Genomic DNA, 26089 nt, shown 5'->3' on the forward strand with positions numbered 1-26089 from the left:
TACCACTGATAACGGCTCTCCCTGGAGCTCCTCTTGGATATCCTGTCGTCCTGTGTCCTGTGGAAATCCTGCAGCTTTGGATCTGCAGGTCCAGCTTTCACATGCTCCAGCAGTTCATAGATGCTGTGGTTGTTGGGGTGGGCCAAGTCATAGCTCTAGTTCTGAGCCTGGGTGGTAGCTGGGTTGGTCAGCCTGCCAGCTTCCCTCATCGAGAGCACTAGGGCAAGCTCTCTGGCATTGCCACAGCTAGCTCACCCACTGCAGCAGGCAGCAAGGAGCGAGGCCAGTTCTTCTGCTCTCATGCCCTCTGGGCAGCTCACCCACAACCACCCCACCAGGGCCAGCTCTACTCTTGCCGAGGCAGATACAGGGCCCGCTCTCCCGTCTATTGCAGGACCAGCTCTCCCATCCTTGTCCCCCCAGAGCCATCTCTCCTGCCTGCTGAAGGAGACTGGGGTGGGGGGTGGGGGAAAGGCATCCTTCCCTCACTGGTGCTACCACATGGCAGATGAGAGTGGGTGGGGTCAGCTCTCCTGCCCTCCTGCTCCCAGGACTGGCTCACCTGAAGAGGTGAGTGATGGGGGAGGGCAGTCCCTCCATGTGACAGATGAGGAGTGGGGTCAGATTATTTTATGCACGTTTGAAGGGTCAGATCACCTGCGCCCCACCAGCAAAGTGATTTGTAAAGGCACCTGTTGCAAACCTGATGCCCTGATTTCCACCCCTGGAACCCATGTGATGGAAGGAGAGAACTAATGCCCACAGTTGTCCTCTGACCTCCACATGCACTCTGTGGAACACACACTCTCTTTCTCTTATTTAATAAATGTAGAAAACACAACCCTATATCTGTAATGTGTGATTTAGGCTAAGTGAGGTAATAGGTCAAGTGCCTGTGTTACATATTCCATAGGTGTTTGCAATGTAGAGAAAGTAGACTTTAATTTATTTTTATTAACTTTTAAGTGTGGTGTGTGTGTGTGTGTGTGTGTGTGTGTGTGTGTGTGTGTGTGTGTGACTCCATGTAAGTGCCAGTGTCTGTAGAGGGCAGAGGTGTCAGATACTCCCGGAGCCAGGGTTCAAGGTTGTTGTGAGTGACCCAATAAGATTGATGGATGATTAAAAGACACAGGAGAGCTATAAAGACTGATAATCCAATGAGGAAGAATTCACAATGCTGAATATTTGGCTTTTATAATCACCGTAAGATTTATATTAAAACTATTTCATGACGTTTCCTTTCTTTCACAGTCTTCAACTTGACCAACAATGTGGATTTGGAGAACACCAAAAAGAAAATGGAAATATATCAAAAGGAAAACAAAGATGTCATCCAGAAAAATAAGTTAAAGCTGGTCAGTTGCTAAGTGTTCTCTTCTTTTGTATGAGTGACAAAATTTTTCACATCATACTCAACAAGATTTTATTAGTTCTTGGAGTGTTTCATACAATGTCTAATCATATTCACCTCACTCTTTCTGATTCTTCCTCAATTTATCCCTCCCTTCCCTACCCACCCAGTCTTGTGTCCCTTGAAAAAAGTATGTCACAAGGAATTGTGCTGCTCAAATATCCTTGGATGTGTGGTCTTCACTGGAGAGTTACCAGCAGCTCCACTCTGAGAGAAAATTGTTTCTCCCCCTCACAGCAGCTCTTGGTTGCCAATGGCTCCATGGCCAGGGCTGGGATTGTGGGCTTGACTTCCTCTCCACGCTGGGATTTGGTCTGGCTTGGGCTTGGGCAGGTTTTGCACATGCTGTCGATATTGCTCTGAGGTCCTGTGTACAACTGCTTTGCTGTGTTCAGAAGACACTTTTTTCTTGCAGTCCTCTACTTCCTCAGGCTCTTACACTCTGCCGGCCACCTCTTCAGCCTTGGGAGTGGGTGTGCAGTATATATGTTCATTTAGGGCAGAGCATTCTGCAGTTTCTTAGTGTTTACACCTTGGCCAATTGTGGATCACTGTTAATCACCGTCTACTGTACATAGAAGTTTCTCAAATTAGGGTTGATAGATATGTGGATCTATGGGTATAACGCTAAGTCATTAGGAGATGGTTTAACTCTGTATCCATTTGGTGGCATAATGGTAGTGAATTCCCACTATTACCTGTCTACAAGCCATAAGTTCTTAGCCCAACAATGGTGCCAAGCATGGATTTCATCTTGTGGAGCAGGACTTACAGCCAACGAGAAAGTGGTTGGATACTCTCAAGATGTTTGTGCCAGCCACTGTGTACCAGTGGCTGTGTCTTCCCAGGACAGTGGTATCTCACAGGGTTCATAGCTGAGTAGGACGGATGAATAATTTTCTCTCTAGTAGTTTGTGTAGCACCTTCCAGAGCTATGGAAGCTAGGATAAAGCTTTTAGTTCCTTCCATTCTGGGCTGATTTGACCGGGTTCCAGGACTTGATTATGTTTCTTTGCACTGTCAAATTCGGAAGGTAACCAGTAGTATTGGAAATAGCCTGCAATGTTTGGGGTTCTCTGGGACCTCACTGGCCAGTAATTCCAAAAGAAGTAACTCATACCTGGTATGGGCTGTTTATTTGTTAACCTCTCAGATTTTTTAGGGATATTGTTAGCCTGTCATAGTGTAACTTCATTTTAACTCTTTATGTGTGTATATGTTTTACGTTTTAGAGTGCTTCTACAGTAGTAGGTTTCCATGTATCCTTTTTGAAAGGTCTTTAGTGTTAGGTCTCTCTCCCCATGATACTTCCTCCACCCTTCCCTCCATCCCCGGTTTAACTATTCCTACTCCACTGTTCCCTTTTAGCTCTTCATGCCGGTGCAGTCTCACTGCTCTGCCTGGGAAGCCCCTCCCCATGGCCATTTGTAATGTTCTGTCTTCTATGGGCATTATAGATGAAGCAAGCACACATCTGAAGAGTCAAAGCTAACATCCACAGATAAGAGAAAACGTAACAACTCTCTAGGTTTGGAGTACCTCACTCAAAATTATTGTTTCCAGCTCCAGCCATTTACCTACAAATTTCATCTGCCATGGGTCCCTCAATGTGGCACTGGCTGTCCTGGAACTCTATATAGCCCAGACTGGTCTCAAACTCTCACAATTCACCTGCCTCTGCCTCCTAAGTGCTGGGATTAAAGGCACATGCCATTAAGCCTTGGAATAATTTTTTTCTTAGAGCTGAATAATATTCTATTGTGGAAATATTACCATATTTTCATTATCTGGTCATCAGTTGATGGGCATCTAGTGATGTCCATCAAAAACAAAATGGCTGTTTCTATTTCCTGGATATTGTGAATAGAGCAGAAATCATCATGCATAAGTAGGTATCTTTCAAATATGATATGGAATTCTTTGAGTATAGACCCCAGACGGGTATAGCTGGATCATATGGTACAGCCTCTTATGGAAATCAGTGTGGAGGTTTTATATAATAGTTTAAGAAGCTACCCTCCTTTTAAAAGCAGTTATATTCACAGGGAATTTAAACAGAAATTTAAATTCCTAGAAATACAGCCCTACTGTATAGATGCATGTAGTTAGGGGGATATTCACCTTACTGTAGCAAAAACCATTTTGACAACATTAGGTTAAACTGTACTTCTTAAGAAATGGATCTTTAAGGTAGACAGCTGTTGTTGCTAGTGTCTCTTTTATTACCTCTGAGCAGTTAAGTTTGCATCTGAACACTGATCAAACTCATTTCCATTCTTGGACTTCACCAACTAAGCTTTCTTCATAGCTCTGAGTTTGACTGTTTTATACACCTCATGTAAGTGAATACATAAAGTATTTATTATGCTTGTTTAAGTTTCCTTAAAATTTCTAAGACTTATTTTGTGATCAGTCCTGACTAAAGTTTTGTATGTTCTTTGAAAGAACATGTAGTCTGCTCCTTTTAAGTAGAATATTTTGTGTATGTATTTTTGTGCCATTTTCTATGTAGTATTGTTTGAGGTCTGTGTTTATTGACAGTCTGTTTGGATATTTTATCCATTAATTAAAAGTGGATAATTTAATTTTTTCTTGTGTTGCTGCCTAATTCTCCCCTCAGTTGTCATTGTACGTGCCTTATATATTTAGGTGATCTGATACTGAATGCACGTATAACTTTTATATTTTCTTGTAGGTTATACTTTTTATCATCCTATTATGTCTTTTTTTTTGTCTCTTGTGATATCTTTTGACTTAAAGTCCATCTTGTCTCTTATTGTATTCATCATCTCAGTGAATGGTGCTAGTATCCATCAGTGCTGAAGCCATTGTTCAGTCTCCATGATTTGTTGATGGCTTATGTTGGAAACCTGGCTTTTCTTCTAATTCTAGTAGTACATAGTTAAGGGGCCTTTTTACAAAGTTATGTGAATACTATTCTACCGGTCTTCCGGTTAGCTTGAGCCCAGTTCTGTTTGTGTGCCTGTCTCACTGCTTCTAGTTATTTTTCTAACCCTCTCCTTGGGTTCTCAAATGTCTTCCCAGGGATCCTTTGGTGTTCTATAGGGAAGTGCCATGATCGTCCTCCTCCTTCTTTCTCTGGCTTTATTGAAAACACTTTTCCATGCCTCATGACTTACTCACACCAAACAATCTAACTTGTTTCATATCTTTGTCCCGTTTGCTTAATAGGTTGTTGTACTGTTGGGGGGGGAAGGGGGGGCGCAGGGGGAGGGGTATCTAATACCTACTGTGTGAAGTTCTAAAACTATGTATTGCTTTCCTAGGGCTACCAGAACAATTTGCCAAAACCTAGGTGGCTTAGCCATTATTTTCTCACTGTTATGAAGGCTAGAAGCCTGACATTCCGGTGTCAGCAGGGCCATAATATCTCTAGGCTCCAGGGCTGGATCTTTCTTAGCCTCTGGTGGTAGCCAGCAAGCATTGTCATGCTTTGTCTGTCTTCACATGGTCTTTCCCCTATGTGTCTGTGTCCAGATTTCCAGTAGGATATTTGTCTTAACATGATTATATCCGCAGAGATCTCCCCTCTCACTCTACACCAAAAATAAAGTCATATTTATTAGTACCAGGATGTCGATCTTGAGCCTCTCTCTTCATGGGACACAGTTCACCACCAACACTATGAAACCCTTTCTATTTCTACCTGTAGTCCCGAGGAAAACTTATGAGCAGATCAGTAGTGTCATTACTGTGTATGCAGTATCCACACCTGATGTGCTCAATTGCAGATACTCAGAAACATTATGTAGATACATCTTTTTACAGATGCTCTCACTAATCCTTCTTGATGATGTTTGCATTTCCTTCTCCACTGGAAGCTTGCATTAAAAGCACTGACTTATTAACAGGGGTGTAGGAATTTGTAAAACTGATTGGGAGAAATGCTCACAAGACTTAGCAGCTGACTTAGGGAGAACAGACAGGAGAGAGCAAACTGAAGGCCTTGAGAACGAGGTCACCCGAGGGGTGGGTTTGCTGTCATCAGGATAAGGACTACAGTGGACCTGATCGCTTGATCTTGCACACACTGAGTTTAGGGTACAGGAGCGCAGCTCCTTTTCTCCCTGAAAACTTGGTGTTTTTGTTAAAGGAGGAATCTGCCCAATAGATGAACTGAAAAAGAACGTCCATGATAAGTTCCATAAATTGAATGACTTTAAATTGTCTATAATAATTACAGATTACCACACCCACCCAGTATTAACCAGTTACTCCATTTCAGTTCTGGGCTTGGTCTACTTGGTTGGGTGTTTGTGGGCCCCTGGGATAGTGCAGGCTCACATGGAGTAATAGGCATCCCAGTTTCTTCTGTGTAGAATTGTTCCGTTCCAGCACAAGTCATGCCATTGCTGTTTCCAGGAATACAGAGGGAGGGGACAGCGTGGACTGCTGTTGGTTGCTGAAGTCACCCATTCCCTGTGTCTTTTCTGTTTAGACTCGGGAGCAGGAGGAGTTGGAGGAAGCATTGGAGGTAGAACGGCAGGAGAGCGAACAGCGAAGACTGTTCATCCAAAAGGAAGAAGAGCTGCAGCAGATTCTGAAGAGGAAGAACAAGCAGGCCTTTTTAGACGAGCTGGTCAGTACCAATGCTGATTACCACTTCAAAAACCAATCTTCCCATGGATTTTGCTGAATAATGGCATTTAACGGCAGTTCAGAGTGCTCCTACTCTAGTTTACTTTCAACTTTTCCCTAATATGTGTAAATTTAAAACTATTATTTATTATTATGTGTGCAAGGATGGGGTGGGGTGGAGAACATGTGCATGCCATGGTGTATGTGTAGAGGCCAGAGGACAATGTTGTTGGGCTGGTTTTTTGCTTTATGTGGGTTCTTAGGATTAAACTCATGTTGTTAGGGTTACAAGGCAAGTCAGGGCCTTTATCTGCTGAGCAAACTTCCCTTTTGTTTCTGTTAGTTGGGTTTTTTGGGGGGTGGGGAGGAGGCTTTCCAGACAGGGTTTCTCTGTGTATCCCTGGCTGTCCTGGAACTCTGTAGAATAGGCTGGTCTTGAACTCACAGAGATCTGTCTGCCTCTGCCTCCAGAGTGCTGAGATTAAAGGCGTGTGCCACCATGGCCTGAGACAATTTTTTTTTTTTTTTTGCTTCTGATAGTTATTGATGCCATCATATATATTGTTGAATAGTAAGACATATCCTTCAACCCCTCATCTCAAATAATTTTTATGCTTACAGTTCTGTGAGTCAATTCAAGCGGGCAATGTGGCGCACGGCTTTAATACCAAGACTCAGGAGGCAGAGGCAGGTGGATCTCTGTCAGTTCAAGGATAGTCTGGTCTACATAGTGAGTTCCAGGACAGTCAGAGTTACATAGTAAGACCCTGTCTCCACAAAACCAAACCAAAAAGAATTTAAGTGGGTCTTTGGAATCCTCTCCTCTGCAGTATATTCTCAGGTCTCTATGCCCGCCGCCAGTGTGGCTTCTTAGTTGGACGTCTTGTGCAGTATCTCAGAGCTGGAGGAAGGAGTATTCTAAGAGTAAAGAAGTAGACATGGTGTGGTTTGATGTGGTGGCAGCGCCCGCACTACCACCACTGGTTCACCATGTTGGAGCGAGGGGCTGTAGATCAAAAAACAGAGACAAAGACAGTCGGTCATTTGCCTCAGCAGAATGCCAAATGCCGCTTATTGAAGGAGGGAGGAAACCTTAAATACAGGCTTACAGCACAATGGGGGAACCCGGTAGGGCAGAAGTTTGCTACAGATGTTCTACATTCTTGCATCTAAGCTGTTTACACCCAATATGCAGGATACACAAACAAGGAACTTCCCTTAAGCATTCAGGAGGGTGGAAACCCGCAGGGAATCAGCATAGGGAGGACATCTGGTCAGGGTCAGCAAGAAAGGCCACAGCTACCCAAAATGGAGGGCCAAGTTTGAAAGGCTTGGGCTGGGAAACTAGCACAGCACACCCACTGATGAGTGAAGGACCTGCTCCATTTCAGGTGCATGGGCGTAGATTCTGCCCTTTGTGGGTTGATTAGAACCACTTTATAGTATCCACTCAAAAAAAAAGTGTGTGTTCCTAGAATTTGGTATCCAATTTCCACCCCAAAGAGAGTTAAGTGATAGGATCATGAAAATGACTTTAATTATAGTTTTAACATATACTCACATACCCCCTTGTTATATCTTGCCAACTTCTATAAAGGAGTTAAAGTGATTTATCCTAAGATATGAAGATGCTTGTAGACACGACACATTTTTGGACTTAAAGAAGGCTGTCAATGGCTGAGTGTGGTGCCCACCTTTAATCCCAGCACTTGGGAGGCAGAGGCAGATGGATCTCTGAGTTCGAGTTCAGCCTGGGCTACAAAGTGAGTTCCAGGGCAGCCAGGGCTGTTATACATAGAAACCCTGTATTCCTATTCCTTTCACCTCTCCCTCCCTCCTCCCCTCCGCTCCCCTCTCCCTTTCTCCTCCCCTCTCTCCCCCCTCCTCCTCCCCCTTTTCAGCTTTTTGTCTATATTCATTTCACTTACAGATGAGAGGGTAACATTAAAACTGACATAAATATAAATAACACTCAATAGATTGTTTATGTCTCTAAGCTTACTAAAACATTGTTTTTAGAGCATTTTCTCTTAATAGTTTCCCAACAAGCTGGTATTTGAATGTATTGGTTATGTGCTGAAATATAATGACTGCATGTCATTTTTGCATGAAAAATAATATATTTGGATGAAAGGGGAGTGTTGTTAGAATATTAGTACTTTCTAGCAGTTAGCTCTGTATTCAACTTTGTTAGTAAATAGCACTAGTGACTATGGTCTGAGAAGTGGTTCATGGAATTGATGCTTTATTATTGATACTTATTTTAACCCTTTGCGATACTGGTGACATCACAAGCTAGAAAATGTTCCTCTCTGGGGAAGTCTTTCTGCATTATTCCCTTCCTATTCTGTCTTTATATATTCATTTCCCTGAGGCATTTCTTCAGTGTTGACAGGCTCCCAGTCTTAATTCCTGTGTTGGATTCTATGATGGAATAAATGTAAATGTATTTTCTATTGTGTCTTTGTTCAAAAAGCATTTTAAACCAGTTAACCAGAGGTAAAATAAAAAGCAAGATTACATCTTAAATTAGATGTAGGTGAGAAAATAAATACAAATAAGGAAAGAGGATTAATGAGGATTACATAGGAAGTGTTCATCCTGAAAGCCCGTCTAGGGCTGGTGAGATGGTCTAGCAAGTCAAGTGCTTGCTGCCAAGCCTGACGACCTGAGTTCAATTCCCAGGACCCACTTGGTGGAAGGAGAGAACTGACCTTCACAAGCTGTCCTTTGACATCCATATGTGCTCCATGGCGCACGCGCGCGAACACACACACACACACACACACACACACACACACACACACACACACACACACACAAATGTAGTTTAAAAACCCTTCCCCACTTTCTGGGAGTAGAAAATGAATTTGCTTCCGACTTGCTGGCCGCATCTAAGCTGGAGAACGTGTGCCTCAGCCACTGTGCATCTGGAGCGGTCTCTCTCTCGCTAGTCCTTGGTGGCGTTAGGCTGGCTCAGAAGCACCGGCCGCTGCCTCCCGGAGCCGCTGCTGGCGTCCAGCTCCCTCAAATGCAGCGAGGCGTGAAGTCAGCCGTTCGCTCCGGCCTTGTACAGTGTGTGTGATCTGGAGTTAATACCGGTTCTCGTGAGTTCCCGCCTCTCGCTTCCTGTTTTCTTCACCTGCAAGTCATTACTGCACATATTTTCCTCACTGTTTAGACCATGTAACATGGTGGTTAAATAATGCTTCATAATTCGCTGTATTCATTATTAGTACAATACCACTGCAGTTGGGCTTTTTGATTTCAGCTTTTAAATTTGCCTTTATAGATTTTTAGTTTTAATGTTTTGATCTTTATTTAAATTTTTTTTTTTTACTTTTAGTCCTTGACTAACTGAATTAGGTTTATTTTATCTTGATTAATCTTTATTAATGAAGTGACAATGTATTCTTCTGTGTTTTCATGTTAGATTTTTTTTATAAAAAAGGAAAGCTAACATTGACATTTGTAAGTATGTCTAAAAGATTTAGCCTTCGAATTATTCCCTGGACCACACTTATGCAAGGAGGACTTATTAGAATTCTTTTCTTTCTGTTTCTAAGTTTGGTCTTTGTGCCCAAAGTCACTTTTTAACCTTCTGAAAAGCCCTGGCAGCACACTGTACTGGATGGCAGGGTTTAAGGTTACAGTCTGAATGTTTATGGCTTAGCATTTGCCATAATGTTGGCTAAAAAGTCCATTTATTTTAATCCTAACTGTAAATTCAATTTTTTAATAGTTTGGAAAAAGATTTTTAATCAGGTTCTGTGTTATTAAATCTTTTTATATTCCTGTTTGAAAATTCTGTTCCGTTTATGTCTTAAATTTTATGAGCTAATGCTGTTGTCAAATGCAGTAGCTGATTCTTATTAGGAATATTGTTTGCCAGATGGCTTGCTTAAAGTCAGTTAAAATAATCTTTAAAAATGGTCATTATAAAGCTTTTAATGAGCATTACAGGCAGTCTTATTAAAATTTCTTTAAATATTAAACAGTGTGCCTTTAGGCAATTACTGTGGACTCTGCAGCCTTCCAAGGGGGAGTATGATGCTCAGAACAGAGAAGTAACCCCCAACTGGACCTGCGTGGTCTCTGTTCTCCAGAGCACCTTTCACAGGCTTATCCACTCTGGAGATGCGTTTGTCATACGTTTTAATTCTGCTTTAGCGCTCACAAAGGCGTCCAGGCTCCCAGGGTTTGAGCACTAAAGCAGAAGTGATGGGTTTAAAGGAAATTCTGTGGCTAGGTAGTAAGTGAGATGCCCAGAATACTTAGTGTTATAAAATTTCAGCTCTCAAGACATTTAAACACTCAGTTCCTTTAATGAGAATGAGAAACAAGGATTATAACAATCCACTCTTGGTTAGCAACTTATTTGAAGTGAGCACTCTGTCTTACATTAAAATTAAAACAATATATATGTACGTGTCTACGTGTCTCTTTGTGTGTGGGAGTTAACTGTCTGATGGAAGTGCTGGGCCAGCAAGCACCCTTAACTGTTGGGCCATAGCTCCAGCCCCGTTTTCTTCCTTTTATATGTGGAATTTTGCCTTTTTAGAATAAATTTCAGTTATATATAAGTATTTGCATTCACTTGCAAATATAAATTAGAAGCCAGTGATTTAACTTTAAAAATGATTAATTTCTTATGTATATGTGTGTGTATCTGTATATGGGTTTGTGCATGTGAGTGCAGGCACTCCCAGAGGCCAGAGGAGGGATCTGGATTCCTGGAGCTGGAGTTATAGGCTGTTATGAGCCGCCCAGTGTGGTGCTGGGAACCAAACATTGGTCTCTGGGCCGGACAGATAGTTCAGTCATTAAACACTAAGGCTTATGCTTTGAAATGGAGAGTTCAGTTCTAAAGCCAGATCCTCTGGACGATCAGCAAATGCTTTTAACCATTGAGTCTTCGTCTCTCCAGCTCTGGATGTGACTTTAAAACATCAATTAACTAGTTCTTATGTGTGTGTGTGAGTGCATGGCGTGTGTGTTTGTGCATGAATGTGGAGCTTTTTATTTCTTTTGTCTTTATGTGCTCTGGTGGGTCGAACTCAGGTCTCCAGACTTTTGGGCAAGCACCTTTACCTGTCCAACTATCTTCTTAGCCCAGTGGTTTAGTTTTTAGCTAAGAATGTTTTTTTTTTTCTTTTTACAGTTTGTGCACATGAAAAGATATATTAAAAAGGCATTTTTGGCTGTAGCCCATTTAAATCCTCTTTAGTGTTATGGATTATTACAAAATCCCTGGTGGAGGTCTAAAATTGTCACAGGAGTGCACAAGAGTGCAGTGCACGTGCTTTGTTGTGAGTATGAAATGAAAGGTATCGAAGACTATTCTCTTATCGTTTCTTGTTCACCCTTATTATTGCTAAACCCAGGTTTAGGCTCTATTTTATAAAGAAATTTGTGTCCTTATGTGTTTTGTGATACTGCTCTTGCAAAATTATTTTGGTTTCTTTCTTTCTTTCTTTTTCATGTATTGGTGTTTTACCTGCATGTATGTATGTATGTCTGTGTGAGGGCATCAGATCCCTGAAACTGGAGTTACAGATACTTGTGAGCCACTATGTGGTTGCTGGGAATTGAACCTGGGTCCTCTAGAAGAGCAGCCAGTGCTCTTAACCACTGAGCCATCTCTCTGGCTCCTGGTTTTGTTTCCTAAGACAGGATCTCATGTAGTCCAGGCTGGCCTTGAACTCACTGTGTAGCTGAGGTTGTCCTTGACCTCCTGCTTTTTCTATTAGATATTGCAGCCTTTACCACCACGCCTTACTATGTTATAAAATCTTAATGTTAGTGGAAAGAGAGAACCAAGTCCTGCACGTTGTCCTTGGATCTTTGCCCATGCTCTGTAACATGCATATGAGACAAATATTCAAACACACAGAGATAAATGCAATTAAAAAAATAAAGTCTCGATGTGCATCTTTATTCTCAAACAGTTCTGTTGACTGGAGTTGCTTGTTACTGCTTCTAAGCTGGAACTTTAAAACAGTTACTTTAAATGTATCATTCAGTTACATTTGTGCTTAAAAATTATTAATGGGTTAGATCTGGGAAGAATATGAGAATCTGAAGTAAGGTTTGTTTTTGTGTTATGAAATGTTAACAGGGGAGTTTCTTGAGGATTAAATTCTGGGTGACTGCTATTTTTATTCCTCAATACCCTGCTTTTTGATGGCCCTGTGGATTGAACTTAGAGTTTCAGATATGCTAGGCACAGCACTGCATCACTGAACTGCGTCCCTTTCTCTATTTGTGTTTTTAGATGACCTCAATAAACTGCCCAGGCTGGCCTTGCACTTGCTGTATAGCCTTTCACGTGTTACTTCAGTATGAGAAATAGAAAAGTGGTGGGTTTTGTACTGTTTCGATAGTTTTTATCTTGTTTCTGGATACAGAATATACATGGGAAGGGTGGGGCTGGAGAGATCCTTTCGCTGCATGTGTTTCTGGGTTCTTATTTAGCTGACACCTCAGAAAGGAAAAAGTCTAGGTATTATTTAGGTTAGACATTAGCTCCACTGCACCTCAAGCATGTACATGCTTCATGTTGAACAGGATAAATAACACTCTCCTTATTAAGATAAAGTGATTTGCTGTTCAAATATGGGTGTATACAGATTTGTGTAAATAGTGGTCCTGGGTAGTAACAATGTATGATATTAAATGTTTATCATTTTGTTACTTGATTAAAATGTGATTTAAAATTTAAAAATAAAATATGCATGTGGTGGAAGTTACAATAGTTCCATTGTGCAAAAACAGAACAAGGATTATTTGCAAACAGCCTCAGGTGAAATCTAATGGGAAACATTTCAAATGGTCTGAACTCTGGGGTGAAAGAATGTGTCTCAGATAAACCTCTGATCTGAGTTACAGCCTTTTCTACTGCTCTTTTCCTGATTAGCTTTCTTTCTTTAATAAATGGATTGGTGGTAGATGAAATAAGACCCTATTATATTATCTTTAATGTGGATTTTATAAAAACACCTGTTTGCAGGTTATTTTGATTTATGAGTCTACAGCAGCCTTTTCTTATTATGAAATGTTAGTATTCTTTTGTAAAGTGTTGTACATAATGTGAATATTTAGCTGACATGATATGCTTCTGGAAGAGGCATACTTTGAAAGTTGTGCATTTTATTCTTTCTGTCATAAGTTTCACGCTGAACATTCTTACAGGAGAGCTCCGACCTCCCTGTTGCTCTGCTCTTGGCTCAGCACAAAGACAGATCTACTCAGCTGGAAATGCAGCTAGAGAAGCCCAGATCCACGAAGCCAGTGACCTTTTCCACGGGCATTAAAATGGTAAGCCTTATTTTAATTGCTAATTTGAAAGATAGTTTTCATGGCTATGCTTTTAAATTCTCTAGTAATTTCTACAGTAAAGTGAACAGTTCAGATGTTTAAGAACAGGTATGTTCTAGACCAAATGTCTGGAAATAGGGACACATATAGTATAAGGAAAGTGAAAAGTAGTACTATTCAAAGTATGCAAAACTGTTTTGTTGAGTATGCTATGGCGTGGTGTGGTGTGGTGGTGGTGGTGGTGGTGGTGGTGTGTGTGTGTGTGTGTGTGTGTGTGTGTGTGTGTGTTACTGGAGATGGGACCCAGGGATTGTACATGCTAGGCAAGTGCTGTTTTGCTGAGCTGCACCCTATTTCATAAACCTGGAGTTGTAGGTGAACATTCCTTGAAAGAAAAGTACATAAATATGCTTATTTAATATGCTGTTTATCTGCTGGTATAATAGAACAGTGGATTACTTTATACTTCTCTGCAGACAGTTATATTCTATATAAATATATTTAAGAATGTATGAAAGTCATTTATAGTTTCTATACACTCTACAAATAGAGAGATTTGAATTAAAACATTGTTTAAATTTAGCCATTCAAAAGTAAGGATATGTTTATGAAGTTTTTTGCTGTAGTTTAAGAATTACTAGTTTTTATTTTATATAACTTTTTAAATACATCTATTAGTATGTGTGTGTGTGTGTGTGTGTGTGTGTGTGTGTGTGTGTATGCATGCATGCATGTGTGGAGGTTAGCTTGTAGGAGTTGATTCTTTCCTTCCATCACGGAGGTTCTAGGGATCAAGTTCAGGTCATCCGGCTTGGCAGTAAGTCACTGAATCATCTCACTGGCCTATGACTTATTTACACTTTTTATAGTAACTTTTATGCGCTTTCCATCCAGGGTCTTGAGATGTAGCTATAATAAAATGTATGATTGTCAAATGATTAAGTATATTTTAAAACAGTTTCACTACAATACTATAAAAGTATTGCACATGATGAAATTGTAGCTAAAGATTTGGACTGTGAAGTCAAGTTTGTCCCCTCATCTGTAAAATGGAAATGACAATAAATAGTTCACAAATACCAAGGATGTTAAAGGAGATAATGTGAGACAAATGGCCAACATCATGCCTGGCTGGTGGTGAGCTCTCAATAAGTGAGGGTAATTATTATCAGTGATAGCGTGAGTTGATTACATGGATGACTATTATCATTTATTCCATAGTGGTTACATTCTGCTCTTATATATTGAGTTGGAATTCGACATGCATTTAAATGTGGGTGTACGACCATGACCGATGTGCCTACTTTCATTCTTCTCCTCTATGACATTAAGTCATTTACTTCTCTGTAATATTGTGCTAAGGGCCGAATAATGTCTTCCTTAACTGCTGATTGACATTTACATAGTATCTGTAAGTGTGAAATAAAATTAGCGCTCTGCAGTATTCTGTAATAATCTTGTTTTCATAACATATATATTCTATATATGGTGGAGGCCCACAGAGGTTTCTTAGTGAGATCTGAGCTTGCTTTACCCAGCAGAGCTACATTAGAGGATTACTTGACCATGTACATGGTTTCTAGGTGATTGAAAGGGTCAACACTTGGCTGAGCTAGGGGAGGTCTTTTGTTCCACCCCTGGCATTCCTATAAAAGGCCCTTTAGAAAGACAGGAGGGGCCAGTGGATAAGGATCCAGGCCCTCCCGAGGCTATCCTGTGTTTCTGTTTCTCTCCCCTCTATCCTTCTCTCTAAATCTCTTATCCCCCACTTTTCAAGAGTACCCTGAGGTAAAATGTGGGAGCCGGTCTCCCAGCTGGCCTCCCACAACATATATGTAGTATTTATTAATACAGCTGTACAGAATTTTTATGTATTTACCATTTTTCTTAAAATATTTCACTTTAAAATAGAAAGTTCTACCAATTAAAACTTATAGATTTATAGCTGTTGTGAAATGATCTTAGTGTCTAATATATGTTATAAATTTTGTCAAATGGAACTTATTTTATCTTGTTGTGCTAGTTATGTTCTCTGCAATTTTCTTTCTTGTACCACCACTGTCCCAGTATTAATTTCCCATGAACATTTCTTTATATTAAGGCCTTCAGTCATCATATTTAAATGGTCAGTTTACCTTTCTTTTTTCTTTCCTCTAAAAATATCACCTAATAAGCATTCCATAACTCTTGTTTGGAAGCTAGTTTGTTGAATGGATGGATGGAGAATAGATGAATAGACAGTTGGTCAGAATTGTACCAAAGTCCATCTTAAAGAAAATCATTAAAACTCTTAGTGAATGATATAGACTGTAAATATTTGTCACTTTGACATTGTGGTGAATGAATACTTTTTCATCCTTAAGTTAATTCATATTGCTTTTAAAAATATCTAAAGTAGAACGCTGGGGTGATTCTAAATTCTAAAGTAGAATGCTAGGAGTCAGCAGAGCCTGGTATATTCAGTTGAGGTAGGTCCAAGCCCCTCCTCCCTGCACCAAGGCTGATAAAGTGTCCCACCATAGGCACTAGGCTCCAAAAAACTGGCTCATGCACTAGGGACAGGTTCCGATCCCACTGCCTGGAGGCTCCTATACAGTTCAAGCTAAACAACTGTCTCTCCTATGCAGAGGGCCCAGTCCAGTGAAAGCTAGGCGTGATGGGGTTTGCTTGTGATCCCGGTACTGGGTAGGCGGAAACAAGTGAATCCTTTTGCTTGCTGGACAGCCGCTCTAGCCCAGCCAGTGAGCCACAGACCTAAAATCAAGTTGGATAGCTCTGGAGGAATGATGCCAGAGATTGTCTTCCGGTTTCTACATGTGCACGATGCATTCACATCTGCACCCAAACCAAATATCTACTGTCAGGTCAAGCAGCCATAGAAGCAGCAGTAATAGAATTGTGTAAATCAGGGCAAGGTGAGAGGATATAGTACTTGCTGAGCACTCTCAAGCATGATGCTGGGCTCAGTAATGCACACCAGCAATCCAACACTGGAGTATAGCAGGAGGATCAGAAATTCAAGGTCATCCTCGACTCCTTAGTGAGTTTGAGGCCAGCCTGGGCCACATGAGCTCTTACCTCAAAGATGCAACAAAAACCAATGTGTAGAAAAGTCTTGCCATTGGAGTTGCTTCTCTGAGGTGAATTCTAGAGACAGAAGTGCACTCATACCAGGGTGTACTTTGCTTGTGTTGTATTAGTCAGCTCTCTAAGGACGTGTGTAAGAACTTGGCAGATTAAGAATCTGCTCTCCCACACACAGTGAAAAGCTTAAGAGGATGGGGTGTGCCGCTTTTTGGTTGACATTTGTCATTTTTATCATTGTATACACGTGAGTATTTCAAAGCTGTTCCTAAGGACATGCAATATTGAGGTGGCAGAAGTTAGTCGGAAAGACTAGTCGAGTCATTTTCTGTATGAAGTCTGGTGCTTCGATGACGCAAAGCAGTCACATACTCAGAAATGTCTCTTTCCCTGCTGTAAACAGAGCATGAATGGAATGCAAGAATGAACTGCTCAAAAACGTCCAGGTTTGGTTCTCATTGGAGACAGTACCTTAACTTTAAAACACGCAGACTGTTTCTTCTTACCCTTTGCATGTGATAAGACACAACCTTAGTTAGCAATTATGCAGCACTTGCTTCTATTGAGTTTTTTCATAATGTATATAATCAGACTTGACAGTCTAAGCAGAAGCCACAGAACCCATCATAACTTTCTTCAAGTTCATTGTCCCTACTTGCTAGCGACAGCAACTTGAGTATCTCAATGACTGTTTCAGAATTGATATGTGTTTCGCCCATTTTTCTTCATCTTTGCCTTCTAGGCTAGTTGCTATCCATTGGTCTCTTCTGAGCACCCATGGTCTACTCTCTAAACCTTTTGGGTGGTTCCCCAAACGAATAGATAATAATAAGTAATGTTGAAAAAAATTGATAACTTTCTTGCTTAATATTTTGTTGTCTCCTCAGTTCACTTAGAGTAAAATGCAGAATATTAACCATCCTTCCTTCTCATATATGAGAAAGTGACATTTGAACTGATAAGTTTGTGATGGAGAGTTAGCCATGTGAAATTCCTAGCAGAATTAACAGAGTAACAAAAACCTGTGTAAGAAATGGCTGTTATGTAAACAAAAGGTACCAGTAACAGAATATTTTCCCTGCCCTGCTTGTTCATTCTAGTCAATTTTTGGAAACTTTTTTCAACCTTCACTTTTTGAGACAGCATCTTAAGTAGCCCAAGCTGGCCTTGAACTCTTGAGGTAGTGGGAGATGATCTTAAGCCAATCTGTCTCCACCTCTCAGATGTTTTAATTACAGGAGTGAGCCACTGCACTGAGCCACACTAAATTTTGGGTTTTAGTTTTTTGAGACAGGGTTTCTCTGTGTATCCTTGGCTGTCCTGGAGCTCACTCTGTAGACCAAGCTGGCCTCGAACTCACAGAGATCTGCTTGCCTCTGCCTCCCAAAGTGCTGGGATTAAAGGCATGTGCCACCACTGCCCGGCTGCACTGAATTTTTTTGATAGTTCTGTCTAAAGTATCTTTTTTTCTTTTACCAACATGCCAGTATTTATACTGTTAAACTCCTTAAATGTTTACTTCTATGCTTAGCATATAAACTTTGCAATCCTAACACTAAGAATAGGACAGGATTTAATGAAATGTTTTGGGAAAGTGAATGTTATACATTATGTTGATATTAATGGAGACTAAAGATATATAAATACTTCGAAGCCTCTTTCTCTTTGTGGAATACCATGCTTGGAATAATCTTAAATGATTGTGAAAACACTGGCCATAGTTTATAAGCAGTCATCATTGGTTTTCACTGAGGGCTTTGAGCAGAAGGCGGCATTTCCCAGCCATTCTTCTGTATTCCGGCGCGTACATCCTTTTTGCCTCCTCTTCTGCAGTACTTCCTGAGTCTTAGCGGGATGGTATAAATAAATGTCTTGTTTCTGGCTGGACACTTGTCTCTCAGCTTCGTGCAGTAGCCATGAGTCTGTATTCACCACCACTTGCTGGAAAGATGAACCATTTTATTTTAAGGGCCTTGAATGTCCTTGGATTTTGGTGAAACCAATACCCCACAGTTAAAAAGGTACAACTACATTTAAGGTCAGCTTTAAAACTTTTTGAAGAACCATCACTGATTAACAAATGTATTGTAAACACATCACGAGGAAGGTTTCTGTCTGTGTACATGTGTTTCCTTGATGCGATTAGGAAATGCAGGCCCAGCTGGCCCAGGAGCACACCTTCTCACGAGATAGGAAGAAGTCTCAATTTCTGTTCATTGTGGACACTTTAGTCAACTCCTTGAGTGTGTGTGGCTGTTACAGCGAGACTTGAGTGTTTAACAGGTAGGTAATAACCCCTGGCTTGGGTCAGCAGTGTTGAAGACTCACAGAATACCAAATACTAAAGAATGGACTCCCTGAAAGCAGCACCGTTTCTGAATTCCCATGATTGTTTGCTGGTGGAGATGCCCACTGTTTATCTGACCATTTGTGGGTGGTGAACTGTACTGAACAGATTTCTCTCTCTCTCTCTCTCTCTCTCTCTCTCTCTCTCTCTCTCTCTCTCTCTCTCTCTCTTCCCCTCCCTCCCTCCCTCCCTCCCTCTCTCTCTCTCTCCCCCTTCCTCCCTCCTCCTTTCTCTTTTCCTCTCTGGTAGAAGCTGTATCTTAGTGTGAATTTGTTTTTTAACCAGGTTTAGCATTTACCCACGGCTCGCTCTTCTGTCTCTATAGTGCCCTGATGTTCTGTGTGCCACAGAGTGCTCTCATGTGGGGACACAAGGCAACCTACAGGAGTCGGTTCTTTCTCCACCATGGGAGTTTTGAGGATTGACCTCAGGTCATCAGGGTTGGTGGCAAAGCACCTTTACTTGACAAAAGCCTTTGCTTACCGACCCCAAACACCAAGTTTGATCCACAAATTGATGTGTATTTTTCTTTTTCCTTTCATAACTCTCTTCATCCAGCTACTTTTTTCAACCCTTAAAACTGCCTACTTCATGTGTTGGAATGTTGAGGTGCATGCTAGTTACTAGACGATAAATGTCTTGAGGGTAGAAGTGTAGCATGAATCTTAGAGAGTCTTTATTAATAAAACAAACCTGAGCCAGGTATTGGGGTGAACTGGAAGATCAGAGACAGAACAAGCCACAGCTACCTCACCTGGCCAACTTCTCAGCTGATCCTCTTTCCTCAGCCTGGAAGCCTCTGTGTCCTCATATCCGAATGGCTCTCAGCTGAACTGTGCTGCTCAAAGCCTAAAAGCTTAGCCAGCCAAATGCTTCTAGTTTCTGGTCCTCACGCCTTATATACCTTTCTGCTTTCTACCACCACTCCCTGGGATTAAAGGCTGGCTTTCTGGGATTAAAGGCGTGTGTCACCATGCCTGGCTGTTTCCAATGTGGCCTTGAACTCACAGAGATCCAGAGGGATTTCTGCCTGTGGAATGCTAGGATTAAAGGTGTGAGTGCCACCATTTTCTAGCCTTTGTATCTGGTGGCTGTTCTGTCTCTGACTCCAGATAAGTTTATTAGGGTGCACAATATTTCGGGGAACACAATACCACCACATAGAAGCTTCTTATTTAACTTAGTTTTATATAGTCATGAGTCCGTAGTACTTAAATAGTGTTAAGTATTTGTAATCAGTTTTAAACGGCAAATACAGGTGATATTAATACATCCTTATGCAGTGTAAAGAAAACAGTACTAACTAAGAAGTGGAGTTTAAACGTGGGAGTCATGAGACATGATGGTAAGGGAAAGAAAGTGGACGTGTAGAGATGAGATGGGACAAGACCCTGACCTCCTGTGGCGGATGTGCATCCGAGGCTAAGCTACTGCTTTCTGTTCGGAGTTTGCTTTCCATCCTGAGTTCTGTCATCTGTGCATCCTTGCTGGCAGTTCGGAGTTTGCTTTCCATCCTGAGTTCTGTCATCTGTGCATCCTTGCTGGCATTCAGTGTTGTGAGTTTAAAATCTATCTTAGCTGTGTTAAGGTACTAGTGACATTGCAATATGGTTCTGGGATTTCCCCAAATTTACTATTTATCATCTCTTTGCACATTTATACATACACACAGACACACAGACACACAGACACACACACACACACACACACACACACACACACTTGTTTATGGGTTGCAATATGATTACTTTAGTAATATTGCTAATTCAGAACATCTGATATTTCCATTCCTTTAGTATTTATCATTTCTTTGTCTTGGGAACATTCAGAGTCCATTCTACCTGCAGTTTTGTCTTTGGCTGTAGTTACATGCATGCAGTAGAACATTAGAAATTGTCGTCTCCCCTGCTTCCCCAGCTTGCCCTGGACCTGTTATCCACCTTTCCCTTCAGTCACTGCTAACCACTCACTGTGTCTGTGGCATCAGCTACCTAATGTCCCTTGTTCCATTCATGCTGCCGAGAGACGGAATTCCATGTAGTTTTACAGCTGCTGTTCCATTGTGAGTACACACATTTTCTTTTCCTCGTTCTTCTCTTGGTGCACACTGTGGTCATGGCGTGGTGAATAGTGCAGCAGGAAACACAGGCTGCTGATACACTCTTGGACGTGCTGATCTCTGTAGCTAGAGTTTTCCTGCCTGGCCCACAGTCAGGACAAATCTTTGTCACCCACCAGTCCCACAACCTCTCAGACCCAACCAAGTAAACACAGAGACTTATATTGCTTACAAACTGTATGGCTGTGGCAGGCTTCTTGCTAACTGTTCTTACAGCTTAAATTAATCCATTCCCATAAATCTATACCTTGCCACATGGCTCGTGGCTTACTGGCATCTTCTCATGCTGCTTGTCCTGGTGGCAGCTGGCAGTGACCTTCCGCCTTCCTGTTCTTTCTTTTCTCCTCTCTGTTAGTCCCGTCTATACTTCCTGCCTAGCCACTGGCCAATCAGTGATTTATTTATTGACCAATCAGAGTAATTTGACATACAGACCATTCCACAGCAGATCTCCTTACCTTTGGGTTTTTTCTGGTGGTAGAGTTCTTGCTGTCCGTTAGTGGTTCTGTTTGTAGTGTTTGGAGGACCTTTCCTGATATATGACAGTGGCCCTGCTGGTCCATACCCTGCCCTGCCGTGTCTGAGAGCTGCCTCCACTGCACCTGCCCAGCCCTTGTCATTGGGTGAGAGCTGCTTTTCTAGGGGGTGGAGGTGGGTGATGCCGACATCTCACCATGGGTTTTACCTGTGTGCCTGTTGGTTAGTGCTGCTGAGCACTTTTCATTTACTTGTTGGTTATTTGTATATTTTAAAGAAATATCTGTATTGTCTCCCCATTTCTAATTAGTTTATTTACTGTTGTTGGTTGGTTTTTACTCTAATGGCTCTTTACTCTTGCCAGGGGTGGCCTGCAACCCAGCTCCCAAATAACAGCTTGGGTTTTTTTTTTTTTTTTTAAATTGGTTGGTGGTTTTTTTTTTTGTTTTGTTTTGTTTCTTTTTTGTTTTTGTTTGTTTGTTTTTTGAAACAGGGATTCCCTGTGCAGCCCTGGCTGTCCTGGAGCTAGCTCTTTAGTCCAGGTTAGCCTCAGACTCACAGAGCGCTAGGATTGATGTTGGTTTAAAATACATTTTTAAATGCCTTATTTATTTTTATTTATGTGCATTGGTGTTTTGCCTGTATGTTTGTCTGTGTGAGGGTGTCAGACAGATACCCTGGAGTCAGAGTTACAGACAGTTGTACGTGCTAGGAACTGAACCTGGGTCCTCTGGAAGAGCAGCCAGTGTTCTTAACAGCGGAGCCATCTCTCTAGCCCTCTAGCTCCCGATAAATACACAGAGGATTAGTCTTTCTTATGAATGCCTGGCCCTAGCTTGACTTATTTCTAGCCAGCTTTTCTTAACTTAAATTATCCCATCTTCCTTTTGCCTCTGGGCTTTTACCTTTTCTTACTTCTGTAACCTCACTTTCACCCTTACTCCGTGGTTGACTTTGTAGCTAGCTGGATGGCTGAACCCTGGCATCCTCCTCTCCTTGTTCTCTTGCTCTTCCTTCCTCTTCTTGCCAGATTTCTCCTTCTATTTACTCTCTCTGCTTGCCAGCCCCTCCTATCCTTTCTCCTGCCTCACTATAGGCCATTCAGCTCTTTATTAGACCATCAGGTGTTTTAGACAAGCAAAGTAACACAGCTTCACAGAGTTAAACAAATGCAACATAAAAGAATTCAACACATCTTTGAATCATTAAACAAATTGCTACACAAATGAAACATATCTTTAACTAATATTCTATAACAATCTACTACTGTTTTTCACTGTTGGGTTGAGTTTCTTACATTACAGATAGTAATTAATCCCTTGCTGGATGGATAGACTGTATCTTCCATTCTGTATCTGCTGTCAATTTTGTGTTTGGGTTTGCCTTTCTAGTTCCTTACTTGTATTATTAGTTTTGTTGTTGTTGTTTGTTGATTTTTTTTTTTTTGAGACAAGATTTCTCTTTTTAATCTTGGCTGTCCTGGAACTTGCTCTGTAGACCAGATTGGCCTGGACCTCAGAGATACACCTGCCTCTGCTTCCCAGTGTTGGGATTAAAGGCATGTGCCACCATGACCAGCTGAATTACTAGTTTTTGAAAAAAGTTTGTTGATTTTTTTTCTGAAATTTTTTAATAGGCATTTCTCATCTTGAACTCACTTATTAGTGTGGCTTTTTGCTATATCCCATAGGTATCTATATGTTGGGTTTTTATTTTCATTTATTTCAAGAAGTTTTAAAATTTCCTTTATTTTTTTCATTGGTCCATTGTGCTCAGGAGCACATTGCTTAGTCTTGGTGTCTGCCCAGTTTCTGAAGTTACTTTGATTATTTATTAGGGAAGACACCTGATGTTTTCATTGCTTAATTTTTTGGGACTTGTTTTGTGACTTAATATAAGATCTTTCTTGGAAAATGTTCAGTCTGTTGAAGAGAAGAGTGTGTGTTCTCTAGCTATGGGTTACACGTTTTATAAAAGTTCTCCTGCCACGTGGTTTAGAGTTCCTTTCTGATGATACCTTCTTATTGATTTTTTTTTTTTTTTGATCTGGATGATTTGTCTCTTGAAAAATTCTGTCAAATTGGGAAGTTGTGTTTTATTTCTTTGTATAATGTTTTTGTTTTTCTTTCTCTTCACTTTACTCTGCGATTTTGGTTTGGTTTGGTTTGGTTTTTTGAGACAGGCTTTCTCTGAGTAGCCCTGGCTGTCCTGGAGCTCACTCTGTAGACCAGGCTGGCCTTGAACTCCAGAGATCCACCTGCCTCTGCCTCCCAAGAGCTGGGATTAAAGGCGTGCACCACCATTGCCCGGCTCTTATTCTGTAATTTTAATTGCCCTTATGTTATCTTCCTTAATAGTTGATGCCTTGTCCATAATGTTTTTCTGGCCGTTTCTTGTATTTGCTGTGGGAGCTGCTGTTTCTGTGTGCTCAGATTTATTAATTTTTCTTTCATACTGCCTAATATGCTGTTTACCCACTGTCTGTTTTTCATTTCTTCATCCTTTCTTGCCCCTCTCTTCCTCTCTCTCCCCCTCCATTCCTTCTTTTCTTCTGTTTTGTTTTGTTTTTGTTTTTGTTTGAGACAAGGTCTCTCTACAGAGCCCTGACTGGACTCAAACTCACGGAGATCTGCCTGCCGCCTCCCCACCCCCAGTGCTGGGACTAAAGTATGCACCACTTTATTTTTCATTTCATGAAGTACATGTTTTTATTTCTGGAATGTTCTGTTTGGGTATTTGCATCTTTCATTTTTCTCCTCATGTTTGTTTTCCACCCTATCTTCTTGTGCATATGGAACATATTTATATTACATATACTAGCTAGGCATAGTAGCACAGACCTGTCAACCAGTTCCTCAAGAGGTTGACATGGAGAGTCAGTATGAGTTTGAGGTCTGACTCAGCCACGGGACGAGTCCAGGCAAAGTGAGACCCCTGTCTGAAAACACAAAACCAGACCAACAAATATACATCATCATCATCACTAATATCCCTTCTGACAGACATTTCACCTCCTGTTTTATTTCTAGGTTTGCATTTGTCAGCTGTTTGGGTTGGTTTGTTTGTTTTCTTTCTTTTTTCCTGGGCAAGGTGGTGTTTGTGCACCAGAAGTCTCTTTATCTCCCAACTGTGATAGTTTTTAGTGGTTGGTCATAGACTTACTGTCACATCTGCTCCTGTGTATTTCATGTTTTAGGTAGAGTTTTCAAGGAATTATTTTAGATTTCATTTTCAGCTGTTCAGTCCTAGGATACGTGTGGCTTCCACTTGTTGACATTTTTGTAAAGATTTCTGTGTCTGTCTTCATGAGAGACGCTGCATTGATCTGCTGTTTCCTTTGCTGTGAAAACCATTGTCTTGCTTTGGTGTAGTGCCTTCACCAGGATGCCTGTCATGTTTTGTCAAGTATTTTGTTTTCCTTGAAAATAAAATCTCTTCATTTTAAAGGAGTGTGTGTAAAATACTGTCATTCTTAGTTACACTTTTTGTAGGGTTCTCCAGTGAAATCATCATATTCTAATTTGTTTGTTTATATGCAGTTGATAAAACTTAATTTAAAAAATAGATTTAATCTATTAGATATATCACATTTTTATTTTTAAAGAATCTGAATATTTTATTTAAAATATCCTATTTGTTGACATAAAGTTGTTAACACTATTTCCTCAAAATTCTCTTAATGCAACTGTAAGAGTTATAGTGATAAAATTTCTAAATCTTCTCTTTGAATTTTGCTGGCTAGATGGATATTAATATTAGCGTGTGTGTGTGTGTGTGTGTGTGTGTGTGTGTGTGTGAGAGAGAGAGAGAGAGAGAGAGAGAGAGAGAGAGAGAGAGAGGGAGATACTTCCTCTAACCCAAGCTGACCCGAGAGAGAGAGAGAGAGAGAGAGAGAGAGAGAGAGAGAGAGAGAGAGAGAGAGAGAAAGAGAGAAAGAGAGAGGGAGATACTTCCTCTAGCCCAAGCTGACCCTAAATTCACCCTTGATCTTCCTGCCTTAGCCTTTCAAGTGCTAGATTACATGTCAGCCACTCTGTCTGGCTCTTCCTCCATTTAATATTAATGAAGTGCCAATGATACATAGATGATTTGATCCACTGTCGCTCTGTGTTGTTCTTCTGTCCTGAGTACTGATGTTGTGGAGTTTGTTTGCTTATTTTGTTTTGTGAGACACATGTCATGTTGTAGCCTAGGCTGGCCTGGAACTCACAGTGTAGCCCCAGCTTGACTCACATTTTATGGCCATCTTCCTTGCTTAGCCCCTGTGGGTTGGGATTACAGGTGAAGGCTGCCATTCTCCTCTCTAAGTGCCTTTAATGTCACATATATCTTGCTCTTAAAGGAGCAGTTACAGAATTTTATACATTTTTTCATCTAGTGATTTATATTTAATCTATTTAATTTAATCTTTTTAGTATCCTTTATAATAAGTTCTTTTACTTAGTATTCTTTGTAATGATGGTTTGTTGTCATTTCCTTTTAGCTTTTCAGATTTTTTTAAATTTTGATAATTCCTTAGTCGTTGTTTAATCTAAGCCATCATAATCATAACCCTCTGCATTTACACAGCCCTTGCTCAGACTAGACAAATATTCTGCCACTGAATTTCAATCCTAGCACTCTAGGAGTGTTTTCATCTTGCCTAGTTTGAGATACAGTTTAATTGGGTGAAAAAAATGCATGGTTCTTAGTGTGGTGACACATGTCTGGAATCCCAGCACTTGGAGGTAGATCA

At 40.9% G+C, this 26089-nt stretch overlaps 1 protein-coding gene across 1 annotated transcript in view; it reads left to right on the top strand.

Moving 5' to 3' along the window:
* Mnat1 (MNAT1 component of CDK activating kinase) overlaps positions 1 to 26089 on the top strand; it is a 188055-nt gene that overhangs the window by 76744 nt on the left and 85222 nt on the right. The window contains exons 4-6 of the mRNA XM_028858159.2: positions 1252 to 1355; positions 5871 to 6011; positions 13202 to 13327. Of these exons, the coding sequence (XP_028713992.1) occupies positions 1252 to 1355; positions 5871 to 6011; positions 13202 to 13327 (371 nt within the window). The remainder of the gene's footprint in view (positions 1 to 1251; positions 1356 to 5870; positions 6012 to 13201; positions 13328 to 26089) is intronic.

This window comes from Peromyscus leucopus, chromosome 14 (assembly GCF_004664715.2).
Source record: "Peromyscus leucopus breed LL Stock chromosome 14, UCI_PerLeu_2.1, whole genome shotgun sequence".
In the NCBI taxonomy this organism is placed as follows: domain Eukaryota; kingdom Metazoa; phylum Chordata; class Mammalia; order Rodentia; family Cricetidae; genus Peromyscus; species Peromyscus leucopus.